At 35.3% G+C, this 24,628-nt stretch overlaps 1 protein-coding gene across 1 annotated transcript in view; it reads left to right on the top strand.

Annotated features, from left to right (window-relative positions):
• The window catches only part of LOC137408544 (nucleolus and neural progenitor protein-like), a 52,093-nt gene that overhangs the window by 14,582 nt on the left and 12,883 nt on the right, over window positions 1–24,628 (top strand). Inside the window, exons 5-6 of the mRNA XM_068095108.1 lie at window positions 1,513–1,671; window positions 9,817–10,046. Coding sequence (XP_067951209.1) covers window positions 1,513–1,671; window positions 9,817–10,046 — 389 coding nt within the window. The remainder of the gene's footprint in view (window positions 1–1,512; window positions 1,672–9,816; window positions 10,047–24,628) is intronic.

The raw sequence follows: 24,628 nt of genomic DNA, 5'->3' as shown, positions 1-24,628 counted from the left end.
AGAAAGTTCGCCACGCTCATGGGATACAACGGCTCCAACCTGTTTTTACCCTTAGAGCTAATCACTTCAGCAAGCACCTGGACAGTTGCAATGCCCACTTCATCTAGATTACATATCTCCCAATTGGTTTGGGGGCAGGTTGAGCCTGGCTCAACCTGCCCCCAAGCCAATTGGCTCAACCTGCCCCTTATGCTCATGTTGAATTCAAATGCCAAAATAAATAAATATCTTTGGAAGTCGTTGGTAATTTAAGAAAAAATTAACATAAACATGCTGCTTCTAAATATATGTTAATGAGAAGATTGTAAACAAAAATGGGAAAAAAATACAGTCGGTTGATTATGGTAGACGAGAATTACTTTTTAGGGTGTTTTCCACTATTTTAGAAATATTTCATTTACCATGCATCTGATGCAATTGCCAATGGTTTTGAAATGGCTGACGTTGAGCGTTGACCTTCTGGAAAAGAACACAACTTTTAATGTGTAATGGTTTTCAAAAAAATCACTATGGCTCAACCTGTCCTCTGGCTCAACCTACCCCACTCTCCCCTATAGGATATCTCTATTATATGGTATCTCTATTATAGGGTATCTCTATTATAGGGTATCTTTATTATAAGGTATCTCTGATATATGGTACCTCTATTATAGGCTATATCTATTATAGGGTATCTCTATTATAAGGTATCTCTATTATAGGCTATCTCTATTATAGAGTATCTCTATTATATGGTACCTCTATTATAGGCTATCTCTATTATAGGGTATCTCTATTATAGGCTATCTCTATTATAGGGTATCTCTATTATAAGGTATCTCTATTATAGGGTATCTCTATTATATGGTATCTCTATTATATGGTATCTCTATTATATAGTATCTCTATTATAGGCTATCTCTATTATAGGCTATCTCTATTATATATACTAGCACCCTGGTAGTCTACTATTCCGTAAGAGATCATCAAGGGTGCCGATGAAATGCAGAGAATAAGTATGTACACAATTATTCAAAAGTATTCAAAGGCGGTTGATTGGTGGAGGTGTTAGAGTGTCAATATACCAAGCTGAATGTCATGAGATAAAGTTTCGTTGAAAGCAATATTTTATCCTAATCTCTAATCCTGGTTTCAAACAGATGGACAGACATTTATTTTAGACGTATATAATTTTTTTGCAGCATAGCTCTTGCTGTATAGAAAACAGTGAAAAAATTAACTTACGGTAAATTGACATTGAAGGTGTGCACTCACCTTAACTTAACATAAAATTGTTGTTAACATGGATCCTAAGCCAAGTGGAAGTGACAAGAAAAAGAGAAATGTTGTTGGGATAATATCCAAAACTCACAATATATTCACCTGCTGTTTCCGCGTTATACGTTTATGAATCTGTTTCTGCATTGTTTTTGCAAAACACAATATATAAACTTGCTGTCTATGTTAAAGGCCGTATGTTTTTCTGGTGCCCGTGCCTTGTGTAGTGGCTAATTATATTGTTGTTTCTGACAGGTTGCTGAGCCAAACACTCCTTGTACAACTACGCACCTGCTACAATTCTATCTACTCCCTCCACCTGCTGGCGGCTGCTGCCGACTATACATGGCTTCCTGATGCTGTGACGCTTCCTAGCAGGTTTCCTATACATGTAGAGGATATCATACAGGCAAAGTACGAAGGGTTTTAATTATCTTCTTGTGTTTAAGCAATGATCTGGTAAATCTTCAGGTTTTTTCCACATGTTACCTGTACTTCCCTTGGTCCCATAATATAAGTGGCATTTTAGATTTCATGAAAACTTGGATATTTTTTGTACAGTGTATGAAATCTCTTATAATATAGCGGCATGTCAGGTTTTGTAAAATTTTAGATTGCTTTGAAGAGGAGTTATAGAATATTAAAAACTTCGTCAATTGTTAAATGTACTCTATTCAATTGCCTGGTCTTGGAGTTATCATTACCATACTTTTCGGACTATAAACCGCACCCCTATATAAGCCGCATCTGCTTTATTTTCCAAAAACCGATATAAAACAATACTAAGGCTGCACCTTTGTATAGGCCGCAGAACTCAGGACGGTGCTTTTTAACACGGTGGCAACTTAACTGTTTAAAACGGAACAGTGTCTAACGGCACTGTTTCGTATTAACCGACGCTTTTTAACTTAGTGCCTAACGGAACAGTATCGTTAAGCATTGTTTCGTATTTTCTTTCACCGCTAGAGGCGCACTAACCAGAGATTCTGGTTAATGCACCCTAGCGGTCAAAGAAAACGCCAAAGAATAGCCGCACCCTTTTATAAGCCGCATGGCTCAAATCATCAGAAAAAAGTAGCGGCTAATAGTCCGAAAAGTGCTGTACATTGTAGGAAAAGCAGATAACTCCTTTATTGTTTCACTAAATTTGGTTTTTTATATAAAATTAGACATGAACCAACTTAATCTTTCTGTCTCTTAAATACTTTGCTTGTGTTAGATAGATCTACCTGTTCAAATGTGTCAAGTGTTTGTCTTAAATGGGTCAGTTGAAATATGTAAACTTCATCATTTGTTTGTACTTCAGACTGTTTTGATTTTCATCAGTTCTTTTTTCCTGTACAGCTTTGCGTATGACTTGCATTGGCTCACGCTATACAGTAACCTCTCAAGACCAGCACCTCCCGTGTAAAAGGGGAGACTCCATGAAATAGAAACTGATAACAAAGTCACTTTTTCGTAATTTTAAACATTTTCTTCATTTTCTTAGATTCATTAAATGGTCTTGTTGTTTTAAGGTTGATTTGCAACCAAATTCTCATTACAGTTATTTGGTATCAAAAGATTCACCATGTCTTACTCTGTTGTGTTGTAGGTGCCGAATATGTGAAAATGTGATTACAAGCCCTTAAAAGCTCAAAAACGAAAAGCCGCCGTAGATTGGAATCTCTTTATTTCTCTGACGTAGTCATGATAGTTTGGTTATTGTCTTGTCACGTGATGTTCTCACGTGAATTGAAAGGCCAATAAAAAGCTCAATATAAACTTATCGTAGCACTAGTTTATGACTAACACTTCGGATTTTACTGAAGACCCCGTATCAAATATGGATGCTCACTACTTTACAGTTTTGTTTCGGCTTGAACTAATCGTCAAGTCGTAATCTGATCATGTGACCCAATACTTGGAAAATAATTTTTGTAGCACTTTTTGATTATCACAGGTGACCAACAGGCTCGTCATAATTATTAGACAATGATATGCACTCTTTCGACAATGATATGTATTCCTTCGAGCTAAGGTTACAGAGTTTAACAAATTTTTACGGTAAGTTATAAGATATCAGTGCTAAAAGTGACAGCATTACAATGACGATAAAATAGGCGCGTAAGAACAATAGACATGGTTTTATTTAATGCATGAAGTATATTTGTGAAAATATTTCGACTAATAAAGTTGCATGAAAGTGCAAACAGAAACCATCTCTCACAACTATGTCACATTTGAGCCGTTTTGGAAAGAGAATCCAAACTACGGCGGTCTCGTGATGGCTGCGATTAACTGTTTTTTTAGCTTTTAAGAGCTTGTAATCACATTCCCACATATTTTGCACCTACAGCACAACAGAGTAAGACATGGTGAATCTTTTGATATCAAATAACTGTAATGTGAATTTTGTTGCAAGTCAACCTTTAAGAGGCATGATGGAGGGTGTCACAACTCACAAGATCTTTGCACTTTCACACATCGCAAAATGTAATAGAAAAATGGCGACTGCTATCAGAATGATGCTCAAGGAAGGATTTCATGAGGTCAGAGTATGCGAGAGATTAATGTATTTTATGTATGTTGGTTTTTAATTTTGTTTAATTTTTGGTGAATATTTTTTACTTCATTAAGTACAGACGCTGTGAAAGCTGAATCACAAAGTAGTGAGGTATTGCTGTATATGAGAGTTGGGCATCTAGCAAAGCAACCTTGCACTGTCATATAGTTGCCTTTAGCCTGTGTTCCATTTAGTTTGGATATCTCGGGTGGTTTGAGATAACCTATTTTTTCCCTGGAGAGGTTCAGATGACAGAATAGTTAAAAATATCTATAGTTAAGTGGGCTACCTAATTAACACTAATTTAGTCTTTCATATATCCATGAACTGGGAGTTATCATCTATACACAGATTTAAGCGGTAATCGACTGGCATAGTTACTACTCTATCAAATAATCGTAAAACGCTTAACCCTGTTAGGCCCTGTGTTGCGTATACGCAACACAAACTTTGTAGGCAATTTAGTACCAAGTTAATATTGCTGTGGCATTAAAACTGGATTTGTCTTATCCTAATGCATGTTTTCTACAAGGATTCCAAGGATTTTTGTTGGTTACATCAATCATGTGACCTAGGAGGGTGTTTCAAAGTTGCCCATGTGACTATATCAAAAAGAGGGAAAAGTTGCCATTTTAGCTTAGCTGTCCTTGCTTCTTCTCAGGTAAGAACTTTAGAATTTTTTTACATTAGACTCAAGTGCAGAGGTAGTTTAACTGTATAAACTATTTATGTTGCATAAATTTAGTCTATAACATCTTTTTTTGTGTGTGTCAAACTATGTGTTGCGCCAGCGCAACATTGGGACTTGTGCACAACAAAGAATATGGTCATAGTGATAAATATCAGATGCTTTGTAACAATGAGGAAGCTACATTTTTCAATCATGTATAAAATATTAGGTATATCATGATACAGACATTGAGATTTCATATATAATAATAATATTACAATTTGCATTTTCATAAAGGGAAATTTGTAATAAAGTTTCGAATAATAATTATAACATAAATAAAATCACATTGAACATTTATAAGAAAGTATGGTCTGGCTTTAGAAATATATAGTTATACAGTAATATCTTATTAGTATAACTATTTATAATACCTGTATCTCTTTATTTTGTTATGTAGGTATACTATAAAATCATGGCTCAACATCGCAGGATGACTGTGGACAATGTATTAGATGAGATAGATGGAAATAGCAGTGACTATGAAGGATTAGAAAGTGATGACGATGATGATTTTGATGCTACCCAACAAACAACTAACTTGCAACTACAACAGGTATATGCATTTTATAACAAATTATTCATATATTCACTAATGTACATACATGTATAAGTTATATAGGCCTCCACATATATCCACATATCTGCAACTGTCCTTATACAGCGTACATACTAATTTATGTACATATACTACAGTATAATATAGTGTATACATCCATAATAAGCATATGCCCATGTAAATACATTTATAGACATTTGCAATAGCCTATGATACTCGGGTAACAAAATTTTACTGATACATGGAAGCTGACGTTGACATTTTTTTTGCAAGGAGTCTGATAATGAATCAGAAGATGAAGAAGAAGAGGAACCAACAAATGGGAATGCAGTTCGGGGGCAGAGGAGAGAATATCGGTGGCTCAAGGCTAATTTCACACCATCTGCATTGGATTTCACTGGTCCAAAACCTGAACCACCAGTAGATGGAGCGACTCACACCCCATTGGAATGTTTTAGGCGGTTCATTTCTACAGAAATGATTGACAATATTGTACAGCAGACCAACATTTATAGTGTTCAGAAAACTGGAACTTCCATTCAAACTGACCACAAGGAAATTGAAAAGATTTTTGGGGTGTATTTTCACATGGGTTTAGTTAGAATGTCATCAGTCAGACAATACTGGGAGATTGAAACCAGCTACCCTCCTGTCAGCACCGCTATAGGCAGAAATAGATTTCGTGACTTGCTCACCAAGCTGCATGTGGTCAACAATCTTACAGTCAGTGACGAAAACAAACAGAAGGATAAACTTTGGAAAGTGCGACCTTGGCTAGAATCGTTTAGAGAAAACTGCCTCAAACTTACACCAGAAGAAAACGTCAGCATTGATGAAATGATGTGCGAGTTTAGAGGAAAGACAAACCCCATACAGCAGTACATAAAAGGAAAGCCACATCCGTGGGGGTTTAAAATTTGGGGAAGGGCTGACCCAGCTGGCATTTTATATGACTTTGACGTCTACCAAGGTGGAACAGGTCAAAGAAGTGCATTAGGCCAAGGAGCTGATGTTGTTCTAAAACTCACGGAATCATTGAAATATAATTCTAATTACAAAATATTTGCTGATAACTTTTTTACTAGTATGGGATTGATAACTGCTCTAAATGAAAGAGGGATGAGATACACAGGGACAGTAAGAAAAAATAGAATGGGCCAATGTGCGCTACTGCAAGAAAAAGAGCTAAAAAAAAAAGGGCGTGGTACCATCGATTATCGAGTAGATCAAAACCATAACATCATTGCAGTGCGATGGTATGATAATAGGGCAGTCAGCCTGCTTTCTTCTGTCACAGGTGTTGAGCCAACACAGCAAGTCAGGAGATGGGTAAAGAGTAAAAAGAACTATGAGTACTTTGCAATGCCAGCTATAGTAGCAAGCTACAACCAAAGCATGGGCGGCGTTGATCTCCTAGATTCTTTTACTGCAGCTTATCGATTCAAGCTAAGGTCAAGAAGATGGTATATGTATTTGTTTTGGCATATTGTAACATTAGCCATGGTAAATGCCTGGAACATATATAGGAGAGAACATCGGCTGCTAGGACTACCCAAGAAAGAAATGCTTAGCAGAAGGAAATTTCAGGTAAACATAAATGTAATCAGTTCATACTTGTTATAATACCAGATAATATCCTACATAAATGTACATATATTTATGTATATGATATAATACACCTATACCGCATTGTATAATAAAACAATTTAGATTTGCTGTAGATGTACCTATATGCTGATAGTGACTTCTGAATTTTGCATATAACAAAAAATGCAACTCTTATTTGGGGTAAATTGTAATGGTACACGTTGTAGGCTGGTGTAGCTGATGCTTTGATAAATGTCAATACAGTGAAGAGAGGTCGGCCATCCTTAGATGATTCAGCGGCAGCTAAGAAAATTTCTAAGGTGGTAGTTGTCAATGAGGATGTTAGATTTGACAACATAGGCCACTGGCCAGGAAAATGTGAGAGCAGGGGTAGATGTAGGCATTGCAAGCTAAAGAACAGTTATACTACAACTGTATGTACAAAATGTGAAGTTCGATTATGTTTTACGGAGGATAGAAACTGCTTCACAAACTTCCACAAAAAGTAGTAGTGGAAATTATCAGACCTTTTGATATCATAAAATAATTTTCTAACCATCATGTCATACTATTTTTATTATCATTATTAATGTAATTATACATGTTCTGTTGGCATTTACTTTGTGGCTTTCAACAATACATTATGCTTGTTAACAATGAAAATAGCTGTTGTTTTCATTCACTTATAGCCCAATGTTGCGTATATGCAACATTTATAAAAAACAATGTATATTACCTATTATGAAATTTTTTTTTGGTAATTAGGTCAAAATCTTCCTTTCAGCTCATATAAACCAATGAAATAATTTTAGAATCAATACTTATACCTCTGGGCTTAACAGGGTTAAATTGTGTGCAAAGGAAATTGAGGGTTAAAAAGCAACTAACCTTTTGCCTTTTACATTTATTAAAACAAGTTTTAAAACTTAAAATTAATCGTATACTTGTTACATGTTCACTTTGGATGACTGTCTTTTTAAAAAAATTATTTGTATCACATTTTACAGGGCTGTCTTAAACACTTTATGCGAAGCTTGCACTGGACAAAATCTCAGAAAATATTAACCATGGAATGAGGTGTATGATCAGCATTTGTTTAGTATTATGAATATTAATAAACTAGGAGTTATCCTCTATATGACACTTTCAGCATTGTGACCAACCCTGTAATTACTCTATTAATGCCTTTATACGAATCCAATAAAACATTTTAGCATACATTAAGCGTGTTTGTCTTAAGGTTAGCGTTTGTTTATTGTAGACTAAAATATTAACAAGTTTATGAAGATCTCTGTTCACAGCTTTTGATGACGTATTAACAGACATGCTCTGATTTACTGTCTCTATTTGCATCCCAATCTAGAAATTATGACAAAAACTAAAAATTCTCATAAAGTTATGAAAGCTGCATGATTGAAATTCAAACTTCCAACCGCTTACCACCTACTCGTAGAAAATCCAAAACTCTTGAATAAATTCCTTTTTCTTTCCGCTTCACTTTTACTTATACGCAACTAGCTAGTTTATTCCACTAAAAGAATCTTGTTGGCTACTTGAATTGTAGTTGGTTGAAGGTATCAACCCTCTTGCCAATTTTCAAAAGACAGTGCAGGAATCAACCACCTCACCAATTTTTTAAAAAGACGTCCACATTCCAACTCCTACTGAGCAGAATTTAAGGCAATATGTATTCGGCGCACAGCAGATGTAATTTATGCATTCAGTATTGATGAGTATTTTATGGCGTGTTCGTCTAGGACAGATAGTGAACGTGAGGGCACCTGCCCAACCTGTCAGTACTTCTCTTGACTAGCATTAGTAAATCAAGTTTAGACGATGTGATTATCTATGGCATGTCGGTGTAGTGCCGGCACATGTCAGCAGGTACAGAACTGATTACCAATTTCTGGTTGGTCTTTGGCGGTTTTTCAGCCTAGAGAAGCTTCAACAACCGGGCTTGACGGTGTAGCTTCCTATGGCACTACATGTATATGTTTAAATCTGCTGTGAGTTTTAGTAGAAAAGCACAGTGGTATGGCCTAATCTATGTTGGAAATAACTTCTCCATTAAAACTAAGTGATTTGCTACTTACTTATAAGTAAAATTAATGGGAAAAATAGTCCGCCTTGTGTTGTGTTAACATATAAAAAATTTATCCTCTCAGCTTAAAGATCAACTTGCACAAAGTTGTAGTAAGATGTTAACGAAAAGTATTAGAATTTTTTATCATTTGTGACATCAATAACAATCACAGTCGTCCATCTTGTAAATCAATGTCTAACTTAACAAATTTTCTTTAAGTTCATTATTGAACTGTTAATACTTGTTTGCATATATTTCAAGTTTAAAGACTGAAGCATACTGGACGGGTATGTAAGGCATGCAAAAAGCTAGTATTAAAAAAGAACTTTCAGAAAATTTTAGTAGGTTTTATCAGAAAGTGTAAGTATTTTTTTTATCATTTGTGATTGTTTTTGATGTTCGAGATCATCTGACTGCCATGATGTTTCAAGATTAAACTTGTCAAAACTTGATCGCGGTTAAAACGCTCAGATCAAGCGAAAGTGCGATTATGCTGTCTGTAGTTGCAAAAAGATCGACAAAACAAAGGCGTGTAGAGCTGTAACTTGAACCCAATGGTCAATATCAACTATAGCAACTATAGCAACTAGTATTAGTAAGTAGTACTAACAACATATTTTTCTTATGAACGTTTTAGCCGTGATCATGTTTCATCGATTTTAATCTAGAAACATCCTAGTAGTCAGATAACCTCAAACATCAATAACAATCACAAATGATATAAATAATACTTACACTTTCTGATAAAACCTACTAAAATTTTCTGAAAGTTCTTTTTTAATACTAGCTTTTTGCATGCCTTACATACCCGTCCAGTATGCTTCAGTCTTTAAACTTGAAATATATGCAAACAAGTATTAACAGTTCAATAATGAACTTAAAGAAAATTTGTTAAGTTAGACATTGATTTACAAGATGGACGACTCATGTCAGCTCACTTTTATTTGGCCGATTACACGGAAGACAACTCCCAACACATTTTTTTTATATTTTAAAAGGGCTTTTGGCTATGACAGCGTTTGATTGTAGTGCATTGCCATGTTGGGTGGTTGTAGTTCTGGCTGTGACCCCAGACTTGTGTGTGACAACTCTACACTATCAACGGAGTCTTCAAATGAACATCCTGTTAGCGGATTTATGGCGAAAAAACTGACACATGAGAGTAAAGAAGATTTAGGAGTGGTTATCAGTCGAGATAGCTTTTCTGGATTTCTCGATCAAGCAAAACTGTCTATTCCATCCGCCCAAACTAGCTCAGGCACAGCAATCCATGTTGGAAAAATAAGTAAGTGAAACAACAGATTTTCTGTACTTTTAACCTCCTGGAACTTGTGCTAATTTATCAGAGTACTTACGTCAGTTTTGTAACTGGATGTAGAAGGTTGTAACTTAGAGTTTATGTAGATTGTTTGGAGTTGTCATATCACTTTCACAGAAATTGCTAGAATATGTCAGCGATGAAGTTTTATAGCTCTAATTTCAAGATAAAAAATAAGTAGTCTATAACCTAACATATGTCAAGGGAAAAACACTTTTGAGTACATTCAAAATGAATAGTTAAATCTTGAGTTTAAAAGTAAACTATTGATTAGATCAGAAATCATGCCTATAATTGACCCAGTTGTTTCCAATCATCTCATCAGATAGCAGAGATTTTTAAAGATCCAAAAGTACTGCTGAAAGCTGGAGTTATTACTATTAATTTGCCAATGACTTTATTTAAAATATGGTTCACATTATAATGCAATTACCTACCACAATTTCAGTTGTTTGAAGGTTAAATTAAAGCTTTTAGGTATGTAGATGAGGAGGAGCTGAGAGTAGATGAGTAGGTATGTGAATCTATAGCAGAGTAGATGGTGTTTTAAATCTTTAGCTGATAATTTTTCAAGTCAAGTTTAACTCATGTCAAGTTTTTAAATCATTTTTTTCGTTAAATAGATGATGTTTCAAGTTGAGTCTTTAGTTAAGTAGAAGGTGTTTCAAATGGAGTCTTTAGCTGAATATATATTTCAAGTTAAATTTTTGGCTTCAACATGTTTAAACTATTCATGGGAGTGTGAAACAGAAGAATAACCATTGTAACAGGGTTAAGGTCTGGTTTAGTTTACTTTGAATTTAAAAGACCATCTCATGAAAGATATGATATTCTTACCTAATTTTCTATAAACATTGCTATACTCTTAGGAGATGTATGAGCAATACTAAAATGGTGACTACAAAATGCATGTAGGCGTATGATTTTCAGTGCTGCAGTGCAGTTCTTGCTATTTGTCATGTGTTTTTGGGAACCTTGGCTAAAAAGCTCTGGTGTCTGACTGCAGGATCTTCATATATCTTTGTATTCATAGATTGAACAACTGCTAGTTCTACTGGCAGTTGTTCAATCTGGCATTATTCATTTGCAGATGTTGTGATGTCATGTTTTTCAAGCATTCCGCAGGCATGTCCAGCTCTTGTATGTCTCCATCTGTGGGTTCATAGCATTACAAGTCTGAAGGATTGGAGAGGATTGGTGTGGAACTAAGCAAGAATGATGTTTTAGCCCCAGACAGGCCAATCTAAGTTCAGATAGTGCTTGGAACATATTTATTATAATTAAGATGATTTACAGCGCGAGCAGAGCTTCATCTAAGTACTCAGTTTAGGAAATTTATCTTGAGGTTTAGTCTTTACCTTCAGTGAGTTTCCTTTAGGCGGTGGAATGTGATAGATTCCTATATTGATCCACGCAATGAATCTTCATAGACTGGTGTCGGCTAGAAGGCTTGGTTAAGAGGTGGTTGAAACCAGATCTGGTATTAATAATAGCTTAGATGTTAGGGACGTGTCCCGCTATAGCTCTCGATCTATTACATGAGAGAGAACCGGTATTATAGGTATAGATCCTTGGAATGTTTTTCTCACCAAGTCATTGTTTTCCTGGTCGTTTAGATTTTGCTAGAAGTCTAGAACAAGTCGCATCTATTAATTTAGTCAAAGAACTATATGAAGTCAACAGACTATTCTTTGACTCACTTGCGCATTTCCATACTTCAATAAACCAAACTTCCATAATCTCATTTAAACATGTGTGTTGGGTGCATCAGCCTTTTAAGTTGTAAACTTCGTAGAAGTTGATATTCTGTTGTAACAACAAACTCCTTTTTTAAGGATGTAATTCTGGATTTTATAGTTTCTTCCAACAAGACTACAAATATATTATAGTGTCATACTTAAAGATGAACTTGCACAGAATTTTAGTAGATTTTATCAGAAAGTATCAGTAGTTTTCTATCACTCGAGACTGTTTTTGATGTTTGAGATAATCTGACTGTCAGGATGTCTCAAGATTAAAATTGACAAAATTTGATCGCAATTAAAATGCTCAAGTCGAGTGAAAGTGTGATTATGATGTCTATAATATTTTGCAAAGAGACTGGCAGAATAGAGACATATTTAACAATGCATCTTGAACACAATAGACGATATCAATGATGGCAATGATAACAATTAGTAACATTTCGTACCTATTTTTCTTCTGAGCATTTTAACCGCGATCAAGTTTTGTCGATTTTAATCTTGAAGCATTCGTGCAGTCAGATCATCTTAAACATCAAAAACAATCACAAAGGATAGAAAAAAACCAATAATTTGCGATAAAATTTCCTAAAATTCTGTGCAAGTCCATCTTTAACTTCACTACTGGTCTCCGCACATGTATCCAACAGAGGCACACAAGAAACAGCTAATTGGATCTAGGCTTTTTTATAATTACTCATTTCAATTTTTTGTTAAATAGGTGTAATCAGTAGTACCTAATGCATTATTAGCATCCACTTGACTTCATGTCACAATGGTGGAAGTTACCTAAAAGCCTTTGAAATATTACGCACACGTTAAGAATGGTGGGCGTAGAAATGTCTAGAAATAGCTCGAGCTGATCCAAAAATAAACCTGTCATAACCCCTCTATATTGTGGGGGTGGTTCTTTTTTTGGATAGTGTCGGTCTAGGCTTAAAAATTTGTCCAAAATTCTTAAAGGTTGACTTGCAACAAAATTCAAATTACAGTTATTTGGTATCAAAAGATTCACCATGTCTTACTCTGTTGTGTTGTAGGTGCCAAATACGTGGAAATGTGATTACAAGCCCTTAAAAGCTCAAAAATGAAAAGCCGCCGTAGATTGGAATCTCTTTATTTATCTGACGTAGTCATTACAGTTTGGTTATCGTTTTGTCACGTGATGTTCTCACGTGTATTGAAAGGCCAATAAAAAGCTCACTATAAAACATATCGTAGCACTAGTTTATGACAAACACTTCGGGTTTTACCGAAGACTCCGTATCAAATATAGATGGTCGTTACTTTGCAGTTTTGTTTCGGCTTGAACTAATCGTCAAGTCGTAATCTGATCATGTGACCCAATACTTCGAAAATAATTTTTGCAACACTTTTCGATTATCACATGTGACCAGCAGGCTCGCCATGATTATCAGACAATGATATGTACTCCTTCGAGCTAAGGTTAAAAAGTTTAATGATTTAATGATTTACGGTAAGTTAAAAGATATCAGTGCTAAAAGTGACAGCATTACAATGACGATAAAACAGACGCGTAAGAACAATAGACATGGTTTTATTGAATGCGTGAAGTATATTTGTAAAAATATTTCGACGAAGAAGGTTGCATGAAAGTGTAAACGGAAACCATCCTGTAACAACTACGTCTTATTTGAGCCGTTTTGGAAAGCGAATCCAAACTACGGCGGTCTCGTGTGGCTGTGATTAACTGTTCGTTTTTTAGCTTTTAAGAGCTTGTAATAACATTCCCATATATTTTGCACCTACAACACAACAGAGTAAGACATGATGAATCTTATGATACTAAATAACTGTAATGTGAATTTTGTTGCAAGTCAACCTTTAAGCTTTGCATCCTCTGAGTGTGGCAGTATATATACACAATGGTTTTTTGGCTAGTTTTATGTCCATTGACAATGGTAAAGGGTATACACAACTGGTTTTTGGCTTTGTTCTACATATTTTTAAAGGTCCAAAATCATCATCGCTGTCGTGCAATGTTAATGGAAATTTAACTTACGTATTCTTTGATAATGCAGTTGAAATGAAACCAGACTATTAAAATTTGGCCATTCCAAACAACACCGATTCTGCTTCACATGTCACCCATTAAGTTTCGTTTTATGTCATGGAAATGGAAAGTTGCCCTTTCTAACCATCTATGTTTGTTGTAAAAGGAAAAAAATCTGCTTGGTTCTGGTGAATGTCTAAAACAACTCACGCACTTTTTGCTATTAGATTTGGTCAATGAGATGTGTGCAATTGTCAACTGATGTCAGTCTGTTGTACCTGATAATGATATACTCTATGATACATAAGTAAGATTAATGCTGGCTTAAATGAAAAGTAGTAGTACTCTTATTTACCCCTTCTTTGTAGTCCAATAACATTATTTAGAGGGTTACTCATGTCAAAGTTTAAAAGATTTTATCAAAAAATATAGATATTTTTCTCTTATTTGAGGTTTTGTTTGTTGTTTTAGGTGATATGGCTGCCAGGAAGTTTCAAGATTTAAATCGACAAAACTTGATCACAGTTAAAACGTTCAAAAGAGAATTATGTACCCAGGCTTTTCAAAAATGATGTCAATAGATGTGCATATTGTTATAGGTGATCATCAGCATAGGGTACGCATGAGTTTGCACAGAATTTAAAGGAAAACACAGACAAATTTTAACCAACCTATCTTTAAATCATTTGAGACATCTATAGCAATGTATCTGAGGTTACATTTGGTGTTTTATTCCAACAACCATGAACAAATACAAAAACAAATATAAGTCGCTAGAGGCCGTTAACACTGCAACTTGAACACAATAACTTATATCATAACAAGAGGAATAACAGAAATCGTGACTGTTAATGTCATTTTTGAAGAAGTCTGGGCACATCTTTTTCTACTGAGCGCTTTAAATGGGATAAGGTTTTTTCGGTTATAATTTTGAAACACCATGGCAATCAGATTACCTAAAACAAACAAACAAAATCTCGTATAATAGCAAAATATCTATACTTTCTGATGAAATCATTTAAAATTTTACTTGACTAACCCTTTAATTTCTAAAACCAGGTTAACATGAAGAGACTTGTGGTATAAGATGTTGTAATGTTATTTTTATGCTTTTAATACCTAGATTACATTAGGCCGATAAAAGGATGTAAATACATGTAAAATGACTAAAAATTTGTTTGCAAGGACTGTACCAGGCTGCTAGAATAGGCCTGTTTGGTATTGGAGACTCACAAATGTTGATCGTGTCGAGAGAAAAAAACATTAAACCAACATCAAAGCTTACTAGACGTGGTTGAAGAAATTTGCCACCTCAAAAATGCAGTCTCATTCTTACAGCTATACACCTTACCTCACTGGTTTATCAAGGTCATTATCTTGTTCAAATCTTTCCGTGTCCACTTGATTATGTTGTTAGTGAGCAATGTGACATGTGTTATATGACCGATGTTGTCAACACTGTCATGTTTTAGATCATTAGGTGTAAGTATGTATAACCTTTTATTGAATCTAGTAATTATCAACAAAATTATTTTTTTCATTACATGTTAAAAAGGAGAAAATTAAAAGACAGAAATCAGGAATCATTGAGCGAGTTGAACAAAAGTTTTTAAAAAGTAGTAATCTGACAGTATTGCCGAAAAATCAGTAATAGTGGATTGAAGGTTGTAGTAGCAGAAAGTTTATAAACTGAAACATATGATGGTGGATGTAGTATTTTGGTGTCACGGTATAAAAATAATGTTTTTCATGCGTGTGTAAGAATAAATATAAATATTCTGGGCAGGATTTTATGCAGGATTTTGAAACCTGTAACACAAATGCAGAAACGAGCAAGCTTGGGATAAGGTGGTATGTTCAAAGATTTTGTGATGTGATTGGTGGAAGTTTGGTGAGCTAGAATACATGATCGGTAGTACACAAGTCTTAGTTTAGATTTTTGTAGGAGGAATATCCTTTTCTACTGTCAACATGGTGAGACGTAATGTGTCGTGTTGTATTACACGAGTTATCATTCTCACAGAACTTTTTATATCCGCTCTTAAGATCTTTATATCCGGTATTAAAACATTGAAAAACACCCCTAATGTGGTATCGTATCCTGACTCAAACTCTTACTTAATGTAGTGGTGTTAGCCACTGCGCTGATCCCTGTTAATGCAAGTTTGCCAGACTAAAGCAGTTTAGATTCCTTGTAAATTCAGAGCCTATCTAAACATGATTCAGACTTCTATAATTGTGCAGCATACAATGTTTGTATATTCTTTACAAGTATGGAATACATATGCTGAACCTGTTCTTACTATATGTTGTCGTAGCCACTTTGATTCCTGTCTCGTCATTATCTCTAAATTCCAAAGACTACTAGTGGAGACACCGATTGTCCTCATGTCGGTTCATCAGGCGTCGCCCACTTTCACTACGAAGCTACACTAGTTAGAAGTATGTCCGAGGCATAAGGCCAACATTTTTCTGCCCTGGATGTAAATATTTTTGCTCTAGTAGTCTGCTATGTTTAGTTCATAGATTACCAATTTAGCTGTTTGACACTTTAAAAAGAGATTCCATGATCCACCAGGCGTGATAGTGTTTCATGAGATCACCAGCGCCGCTGCAAGGTCTTGAAGCTTAATGGGATAGTTGTTAATTGTCTTTATTGCTTAATGTGGGTGGATCTGAATCTTTGGCATATCTGATTCTTTGAACTGACTCATTTGATGGTGTTTTCTTGCTGTTGGAACTTCTGGTGTTTTTTGCTTTTAACTTTGGAATCAATTTCTTAGTCTATCTTGTCCTCTTGACCTTCAGCATTTGCTTTGCTGGTTGATTTCAAGAGGAAACATTATGTGTCACAAGAATGGCATGCCAGAGATGACATGGAGTTATTCAACTTGTCAAATGGTTGCCATAAGTAGCAGTTATCATTTCTGATTTTGGTTTAATATATACATCATTTTAACAGCATCCGAAGCAAAATTGTACCATGGTTAAAATAGGAATTGTCATCTCTCAGTAAGAGTTGGAAGGTGATCCGCAGATGAAGTGAAGTCGTCATCTATGAGATTGAAGTTGCTAAGAATTTACCTCAAGCTTTAGCAGTAATCTTTACTATAATAAGAGCTGTGTCCATCCTAAACCATGCCAAAAGCATTAACAAAAGAGATTGCACAGCATTTGTATTGAACCTAAATATTTGGATCTCTAATGAAGCACACTACCATCCGTGCCACTCAACCCCCTTTTCACATCTAGGAATAATTGTACACATACTTATTACGTATGACCATCTCTCATGGGTCACAGGACTGTTAGCGTCTTGGTTTGCTATAATGAGAGCTGTGTCCTTCCGTCTGTCCAAAGCCATGCTTAGAGCGTTAGGAAAAACAGCATCACTCAGGAATCGAACTCGAATATTTGGCTTAGCAGCCAGGCACACTACCAACTGCGTCTCTCAACCACTTTGCTGCATTATGGAGTAATTGTGTACATACTTATTACACATTATGATCTCTCACAGGGCACGGGACTGCCAGCGTGCTATAGGTAATAATTTTTCAGAGGTTTTTATTCCCTCTGCACATCTTAACATTTGAAATTCTATTCTATGGTTGCAGATCTATGTTGTTTTCAGATAATGAATGATCTGAAGTTTACTATCGTTGATTTTAGTCCTTTTTTGATTGTAAACTGTGTAAGTGAAAGGGATTTCATACAGCAAATGGAGGCTGAAATCCAAACTCTCCTCTCCTCTTGCTAGACTCTTGACTAGTACCAAGTAATCCAAAGGCACTGTTTAGGGTTTCAAAATCTGGATTGGGACAACCGGACATCTGATTCTGCTCTTGTTTGTTTGTTGATTCCATTTATTGCAAAAAAGGTTGCAGGAAATTGGTATTTCTGGCATGTATAGGCGTAGGTCCCCCATTTATATGTTTAAGGAATGTCACGGTTCACCTGACTAGCATGCTTATGGAAGTGTGTCAATTGCCCTGAGCTTTAAAGCCGGGCATCCTTGATGGCTGCTGATTTCTCTAGTTTATTCAATTGTCCTTATGTACTTCTGGTGCAAAATTGACTGGAGTTTTGTCTAATGAGGCCTTACTCTCTATCTCTTAAGAGAGTGAAAGAGAACCGACAAGATTATTGGATCAAGGGCACTAGCAAGCGATTAGTATCTAGTTTCCGCCAAGCCGTTTTGACAAGCACAGAGTTTCTAAGCTTTACTTGAGATAAAACTACCTCAATCATGAACCCCAAACCAAGTGAAAGTGACAAGAGAGAAAAGTTGTCGATACAAACCAATAATACTGCAGTTACTGTGCAGTCATTAATTTGAAAAGTTACTTTTGGTTTTTTACTATTAAAAGGGCCAAAGGGGTGAGCTTGAGATCTCGGAATGGGTTAAGGCAATCATCCATTGTCCATAAAACGGTTGGCGATTTTGCTAAAAAATAAATGTTTTATATAAATTTATGTTTTATATGTGTTAGTTGGTTTTTGATACTTAATGAGATACATTGTTTTTTATTCATTTTAAAAGGTGTCTCCTTCTAAGCGTTGTGGTACAGTAAAGTAATGACTGCCATGACCATCAACGACCAACTCCTAGTCATTAGTGTGGTTCACAAAATTTCTAGAAAGGTGCAGCGTTAATTGGTTTTTATAATTTTATCATTAGTAAAATTATTTTGCTGCCTGAAATTTACAATAGAGATATTTATCTACACATTTCAGCATTAACACATTATTTAGCAACATACATTTTGTGTTATACCAGCTCTAGTTACATGAATTTTCAACACAAAATTAAATACAGCTTCATCATTGATGAATCTAACATGGCATAAAAAATTGTCACAAAATTAGCTGTCATCGCAATATTGGATTTGAAGGTATTCTCAGAAAATGAAGGATGTTTATCAATTATGCAATCTTAATATGAGTTTAAGCAGTTTGTGGGTGTATGCTAACAGTATTGGATGGCATGCATGTCTATATCGGTAGACATTGTTGTGCAAGTTGTTTTGACTAACCCAAGTAACCAGCAAGCATTAGCTGTCATGGAGACATGATTCTTCTATAAGCTGTGCAAGGAATTTATGTAATGATAAAGTGCCTTGAGGTGTGTCCAAATAGATTAGTGTTTTCTGGTATACTTGTCGGACCCATGAAAATTTCACGGTCTTCATTCTTTGTTCAGTTACCCCTCTTCAACACAGGCAATCGACAGGTCGTGTTAGTCTTCGGTTGACCTTCAACAAAGCCGAGATAAACCCAAGTTGACTTTTCACCCATTTTTTATTTCCTGCGAAGTTTACTTCACGGTCGTGTTTACTTTTTCACAAGATTACTTTTTCTCAGTTTTATGTGTTTTTGTTACCTTAAATTATGAATCCGCTAAGGAGACTCTTATTCCTATTTAATTACTGAAGAGGGAGACACACGGGGAACTAACACACACACTAGTATCCTGGCAGCCTAGTGTGACATGTGTGACCATCTGGTATGCTGATAAAACACAGAAAATAACTACCTGCACAGGCAAAAAGGTGCAATCAAGGCCCACATTTGATTGGGCAATCTAGTATTAACGATTTTACTATTTACTTTTTTCGAAAACAATCATGACAAATTTAAAAAAGTGGAATCACATGACTATATTTTGTAAGAAATAGCTGCAGGAATTACTAAAATATCTAAATAAATGTATCATATTTAATGTTTGCAGTATCTCCTAGCTCATGGTTCAGCCACTCATGTAAGTTTTTAGTAAACTGCATCATTAAAAGAAAGTATTTCATTGCAAGAACTAATATAGACTATGCACAGAATGTTTTTGCAAGCCTTGATTACTTTGAGATCCATACTCTGCCCAAGCTGTTTCAGCTGCTGTTTGTCAACCTCCTTACTGCATTTAAACAGGAAAACAGTGTCTTTTGACTTTTCGACTTTATCATAAAGCTTTCCCATTCATTTTACTGTTAAATTTTATTTACTCGGCAGAAAACAAAGTAGTTGTTTTGACCTGATCTCTCAATTCTGTTGATCTACTAGCTATAATCACATGGAAAGCACTTGCCAAAGATATATCGACAGTAGAAGCGTGACACTTGCCGCTGCATATAATTGTGATGGATTAGTTCTTTTTATGATAGATTACTTCAGTTTAAAAAATTGCAGCCATCGCGAGCAGTAAGTCACTCCGGTGTTTTGCATACCGGGGACATCCATTTTGTGGGAGCTTTCCTTGCTCAATGTCTGTTGGCAAGAACCCATTAGGGATGGTGCGTGTTGTCATCATCACTGTCTGTAAGCTAGCCAATGCGTCAGCTCTAACTTTCACCGCCCAATAAGCTCTCGTCTTATCTTGATTTAGGTAGGAAGATTTAGTTGGCCTCATTAGAAGTTCCTTAAGCTGCTGTTTTATGGCAGAACAAAAATCACTGATTCACCAGTCATGTCTGTGTTTGATCACAGCGTCCAACGTTGTGAGCAGTCATGGCCTGCGAACAACAGATTGGGTTCGATTTCTAAAAGGACCACTGTAGGTAACAGAAATAGCATCTAGTCTTAAATTGCTCTCTTCGACTGGATATGTCTCCAGTCATAAAGGTTCCTTTGCCACTGAACTCAGACATGGCCAGTCAACAGCAAACCAACATTTGAAACATTCAAAAGAATGATTACTTAAACATTACCAGTCGCATATCTATAATAAACTAGTGTCTTGAGGAACTTAAGTGGCTGTTGAACATGCTATTGCCATTCCATGCGCACGGTCATGCATCATTTTTTCACAAGTTGTGACTTTCCTTTTTCCAATCTTAAATGGATTTCTTTGAGTGTTCCATGGGAATTAAATTACTAAGAGTTCAGGCGGGTCCTAATTGAGCTTCCATTTGAGAGTAGCAAATGAAATTATTAGGGTTCATTTTTCAAGGTTTCACATTTATTAGCTTGTATACCATTTGACTCAACATGGTGGAGTGGTCTTGCTTATTTTCTAAAATTCTGTGATTTAATACTCTAGTGCAGAGGTTCTTAATTTTGTTGGACGTACTGAACCCCACCAGTTTCATATGCCGTTCCCTTTTTATTAAAAAATAAAATGGGATTTTTTTTAATTTCATACATAAGTATGTTTTACTGGTGCGCAAAATTAACTGTGCATTGATGTCACTGTGTTCAAAGAACTAAACTGATACAATGCATGACCTCACAAAAGTTACATATATTTTCATAAAGACTTTTTAGGATCTTGTAAATCAGTGTGACTTTTGCTATTGCCTTTGAGAGACCTCCGCCGAACCTATGAGACTCACCAAACACCTAGGCTTTGATCGAACCCAGATTCAGAACCACTGATCTAGTGTCTAAATAGTTTGAAGTAATAAATTTAAAGAATATGTAGACTGACACAGTTTTTTGTGTAATTCTATAGTTAGCATTTTTCGGTAGGTTTCAGTCATTTTTATAATTAGAAATGAGCATAATTTTGCATTCCCTGAATTGGTTTCTTTTCAGCTTTTTCCATAATTTCTGTTTTATCTTCCTTTATGGCACTTTTCTCTGTCAGGACTAATTTCTTAGATTAATAACTCCATTAGCAATATTCTGTTCATGCAATGAAGCTCTGATATGCCTTTGGATGTGTCATCAAGAGCTCCATTTCACTTGCTGGCAAGTTTTGGTTTGCATGTAGCATGGTTTGAAACAAATTTTTATGGCATAGCGCCATCATTTTTCTAATATGTGACTCAGAAAGGCTCGGTATGCGGTTTTACATATGAGATGTCCTGTTAATCTTCTTGCTTTCTGTAATCTGCAAGGTTTATTCTCAGAACTGACTCAGCTGAGCAGGTGCCCTTTGTTTCTTATGGTAACATGCCAATTTTCTAGATTGGATAAGGAAAGCTTGATAATTAATATCTTATAAAACGTGTCAGATTTGCATGCGTTGAAAGCGTTGTCAAGTGCTTATTTCAAAAAAACATCTCAGAAAAAACTAGGCGAGTGTGCAGACTTTATCCTTGTACTTTTGAAGTATAACGATGCCACGTAGCTGCGAGTTTAGTCTTGGACTCCGGCATGTAAAATATTATGCTCTGAGGGTAATGAAATGGGTTCGTTGTCGATATGCGTGTATATATAGATACATAAATGAATATATATATATATATATGCCACACGTAAAGAGATGCCACTGTTACATACCGTAGTTACAATAGCTGAGGCATATCAATTCTTATAGCTCTATGATATTCTCATGACTTAATTACTGTTTATTAGTGGCTCAAATCTAGCAAAATTTTAAAATATTGCTGACATTCCCCCAAGCAGTAATAACAAATAGTTCTAGGATAATTGCAGAAAGTCGTATAGTAATAATTTACCATATTATTACTACATATTTGACTACCTGAAACCCGATTTTTCTATCAGGAAACGAAAAAAAAAATGACAGTCCTCATCAGAAATCACGTTATGAATGATACAGCCCTTTTTCACACGGTCGGATAGCGATTAACTCATTTGGGGGTTCCAGATGGCCAGCTTGCTCCCGGAGCATTGCTGATTATTTCGTTTGTGTAGTCTATATACAATGGCAGTTTTTGGTTTTCCAGCATTACCAATGGTTTTCAGTCGTAGTAGTTTTTCAGTTATAGTTCTGCCAGTGGTGAATAGGTAATAGTAAACACATCTTTAATGTAAACCTACTATAACATAAAGAATTTATGGGCAGGTTTTTGCTTCGTATTGTGTAAGAACTTTCATATAACATAAAGTGTCAAGTCGATGCAAGTTCTCAAGTTCGATTTGAATAATGAAAGTCCCAAAGTAGGACTTAAAACTTTAAGTTTCTTTCTTGCCACACTTGGAAGAGTAAATGACGTGTATTAGGGTATCTCTATTAAATGGTATCTCTATTATAGGGTATCTCTATTGTGGAGTATCTCTATTATAGGGTATTTCTATTATATATACTAGTACTCTGGTAGTCTAGTATTCCATGAGAGATCATCAGATGTGTTGATAGTGCGCATAATAAGTATGTACACAATTATTCAGAAATACTGATAAATCAAATTAAGTATCTGGACAAATATTGAGAAACACTGAAGGCAGTCGATTGATGCAGGTGTTATAGTGTCAGTCTACCAATACAAATGTCACGAGTTGGAGTCTCGTTGAAATGAATCTTTCATCCTAACCTCTGGCACTGACTTGGAAAGATGGATGAGCAAATAAACACCGTTACTACTATAGTAAATACATGTATATATTTTTGTTTTACTTCATTTTAGACATACTAAATGAATGCCCGGAATTGCATGAGTAATAAAAAATGTTTTGCACCGGAAATTTAAATTTAATCAACATTTACAACATCTGCCATTTTTACTTTTAAACGAAGGCGTCTGTTTATTTGGGTGTGTGCTATAAGTGTGATGAAGTTTATTCTATACATACATATATTTATAGTATTTTGGGGATGACTTGGCATTTGTTTTTCTTTTATTTGTTCAAGCAGGCTAGCCGAAGTGTAAATTGTGCGTATTTCAACTAATAGCCATTAAATATTGGCATATGTAATAAGTATGTCCACAATAATTTCATAGTATGGGAAGGTGGCCATTTGGTGTAGTAATTAGCGCACCTGTCTGCAAAACTGGTGTTTCCGAGACCAATTCCAGTTCGAAGTGGCTTTTTCAGGCACATGTTATCACTAACTGGATGAATGACAGACAAACAAACTCTAGATATAGATATATATATTTATATATATACATACAAAACTCTCTTTTTCAGCATAAACCTTACTGTTTAGAGAAAAGTGAAGAAATGAATTTAAATTGACATGGAAGTTGTGCACTCCCCTTAAATTATTGTAGAATTACCGTAATCCTTAACCCTAAACCAAGTGAAAGTGATAAGAAAGGAGAAAGGTTGTCAATACAAATCAATAATACCACAGTTACTGTACAGTCATTAAATTAAAGTTAGGTTTATTGTCTCCTATTCGAAGTACCAAAGGGGTGAGTTTGAGGCAGTCTTGGAATCGAATAGGCAATTAACATATAATGTATCTATTTTACTGTATGTATAATGTAAAATCCTTATAACAAAAATTTTCTCAGAACGAATTATTTACGTTGTAGGAGCGTCCACAGGGATAGGAAAGTTAACTGCTATTTTGTGATAATGGTGATGCCAATATATTGACGATCTGTGGGCAGTCTACTGGCTTATCTTGGCAGATAACCTGGCTGTGCATTGCTCTTTCATGTTCACAGGGATTGTTGTTCCTCTGATCACTGACTCTTTGACGTAGAGCGGTGTTTCATCAACGTATTCGCAGCATTGATTGTTTACGTAAACTCACCGACAAAGGAGCAATTGCGCAAGCTTTACTTTGAACTGACAAATCTAATAGCATTTTTTCAGAGAAATTAATTACCTGTAAAAAGTTTCGAAAAAGCGCACATTTGATGCGTAAATGAAACCATGTAATATGCTGCTTTCATTTATTGTCTTTGTGAGGGTTTGAATGATAGAAACTTGGCAGATGGAGATTACAAATAAAAGGTTTTCATATTTAAAAATTGATTGACAAGAGTTCCTTTTGAAAAAATAAAATATTCACCCCAAAATTTTGGTTTCTGATATAGCACTAAGTAAATGATTATACAGTTATTAACAAAAGTTTGAGACCACTCAGTAAATCAATGCATATTATTGGTTTTATAGCAGTATATGTGGTTTTATTTAAACTTGTGATTAAACAATATAGT

Source organism: Watersipora subatra, chromosome 11 (genome assembly GCF_963576615.1).
Source record: "Watersipora subatra chromosome 11, tzWatSuba1.1, whole genome shotgun sequence".
NCBI classification, from domain to species: Eukaryota; Metazoa; Bryozoa; class Gymnolaemata; order Cheilostomatida; family Watersiporidae; genus Watersipora; species Watersipora subatra.
Note: the sequence above shows the minus strand (reverse complement) of the source record. Positions and strands in the feature narration are given on the sequence as shown.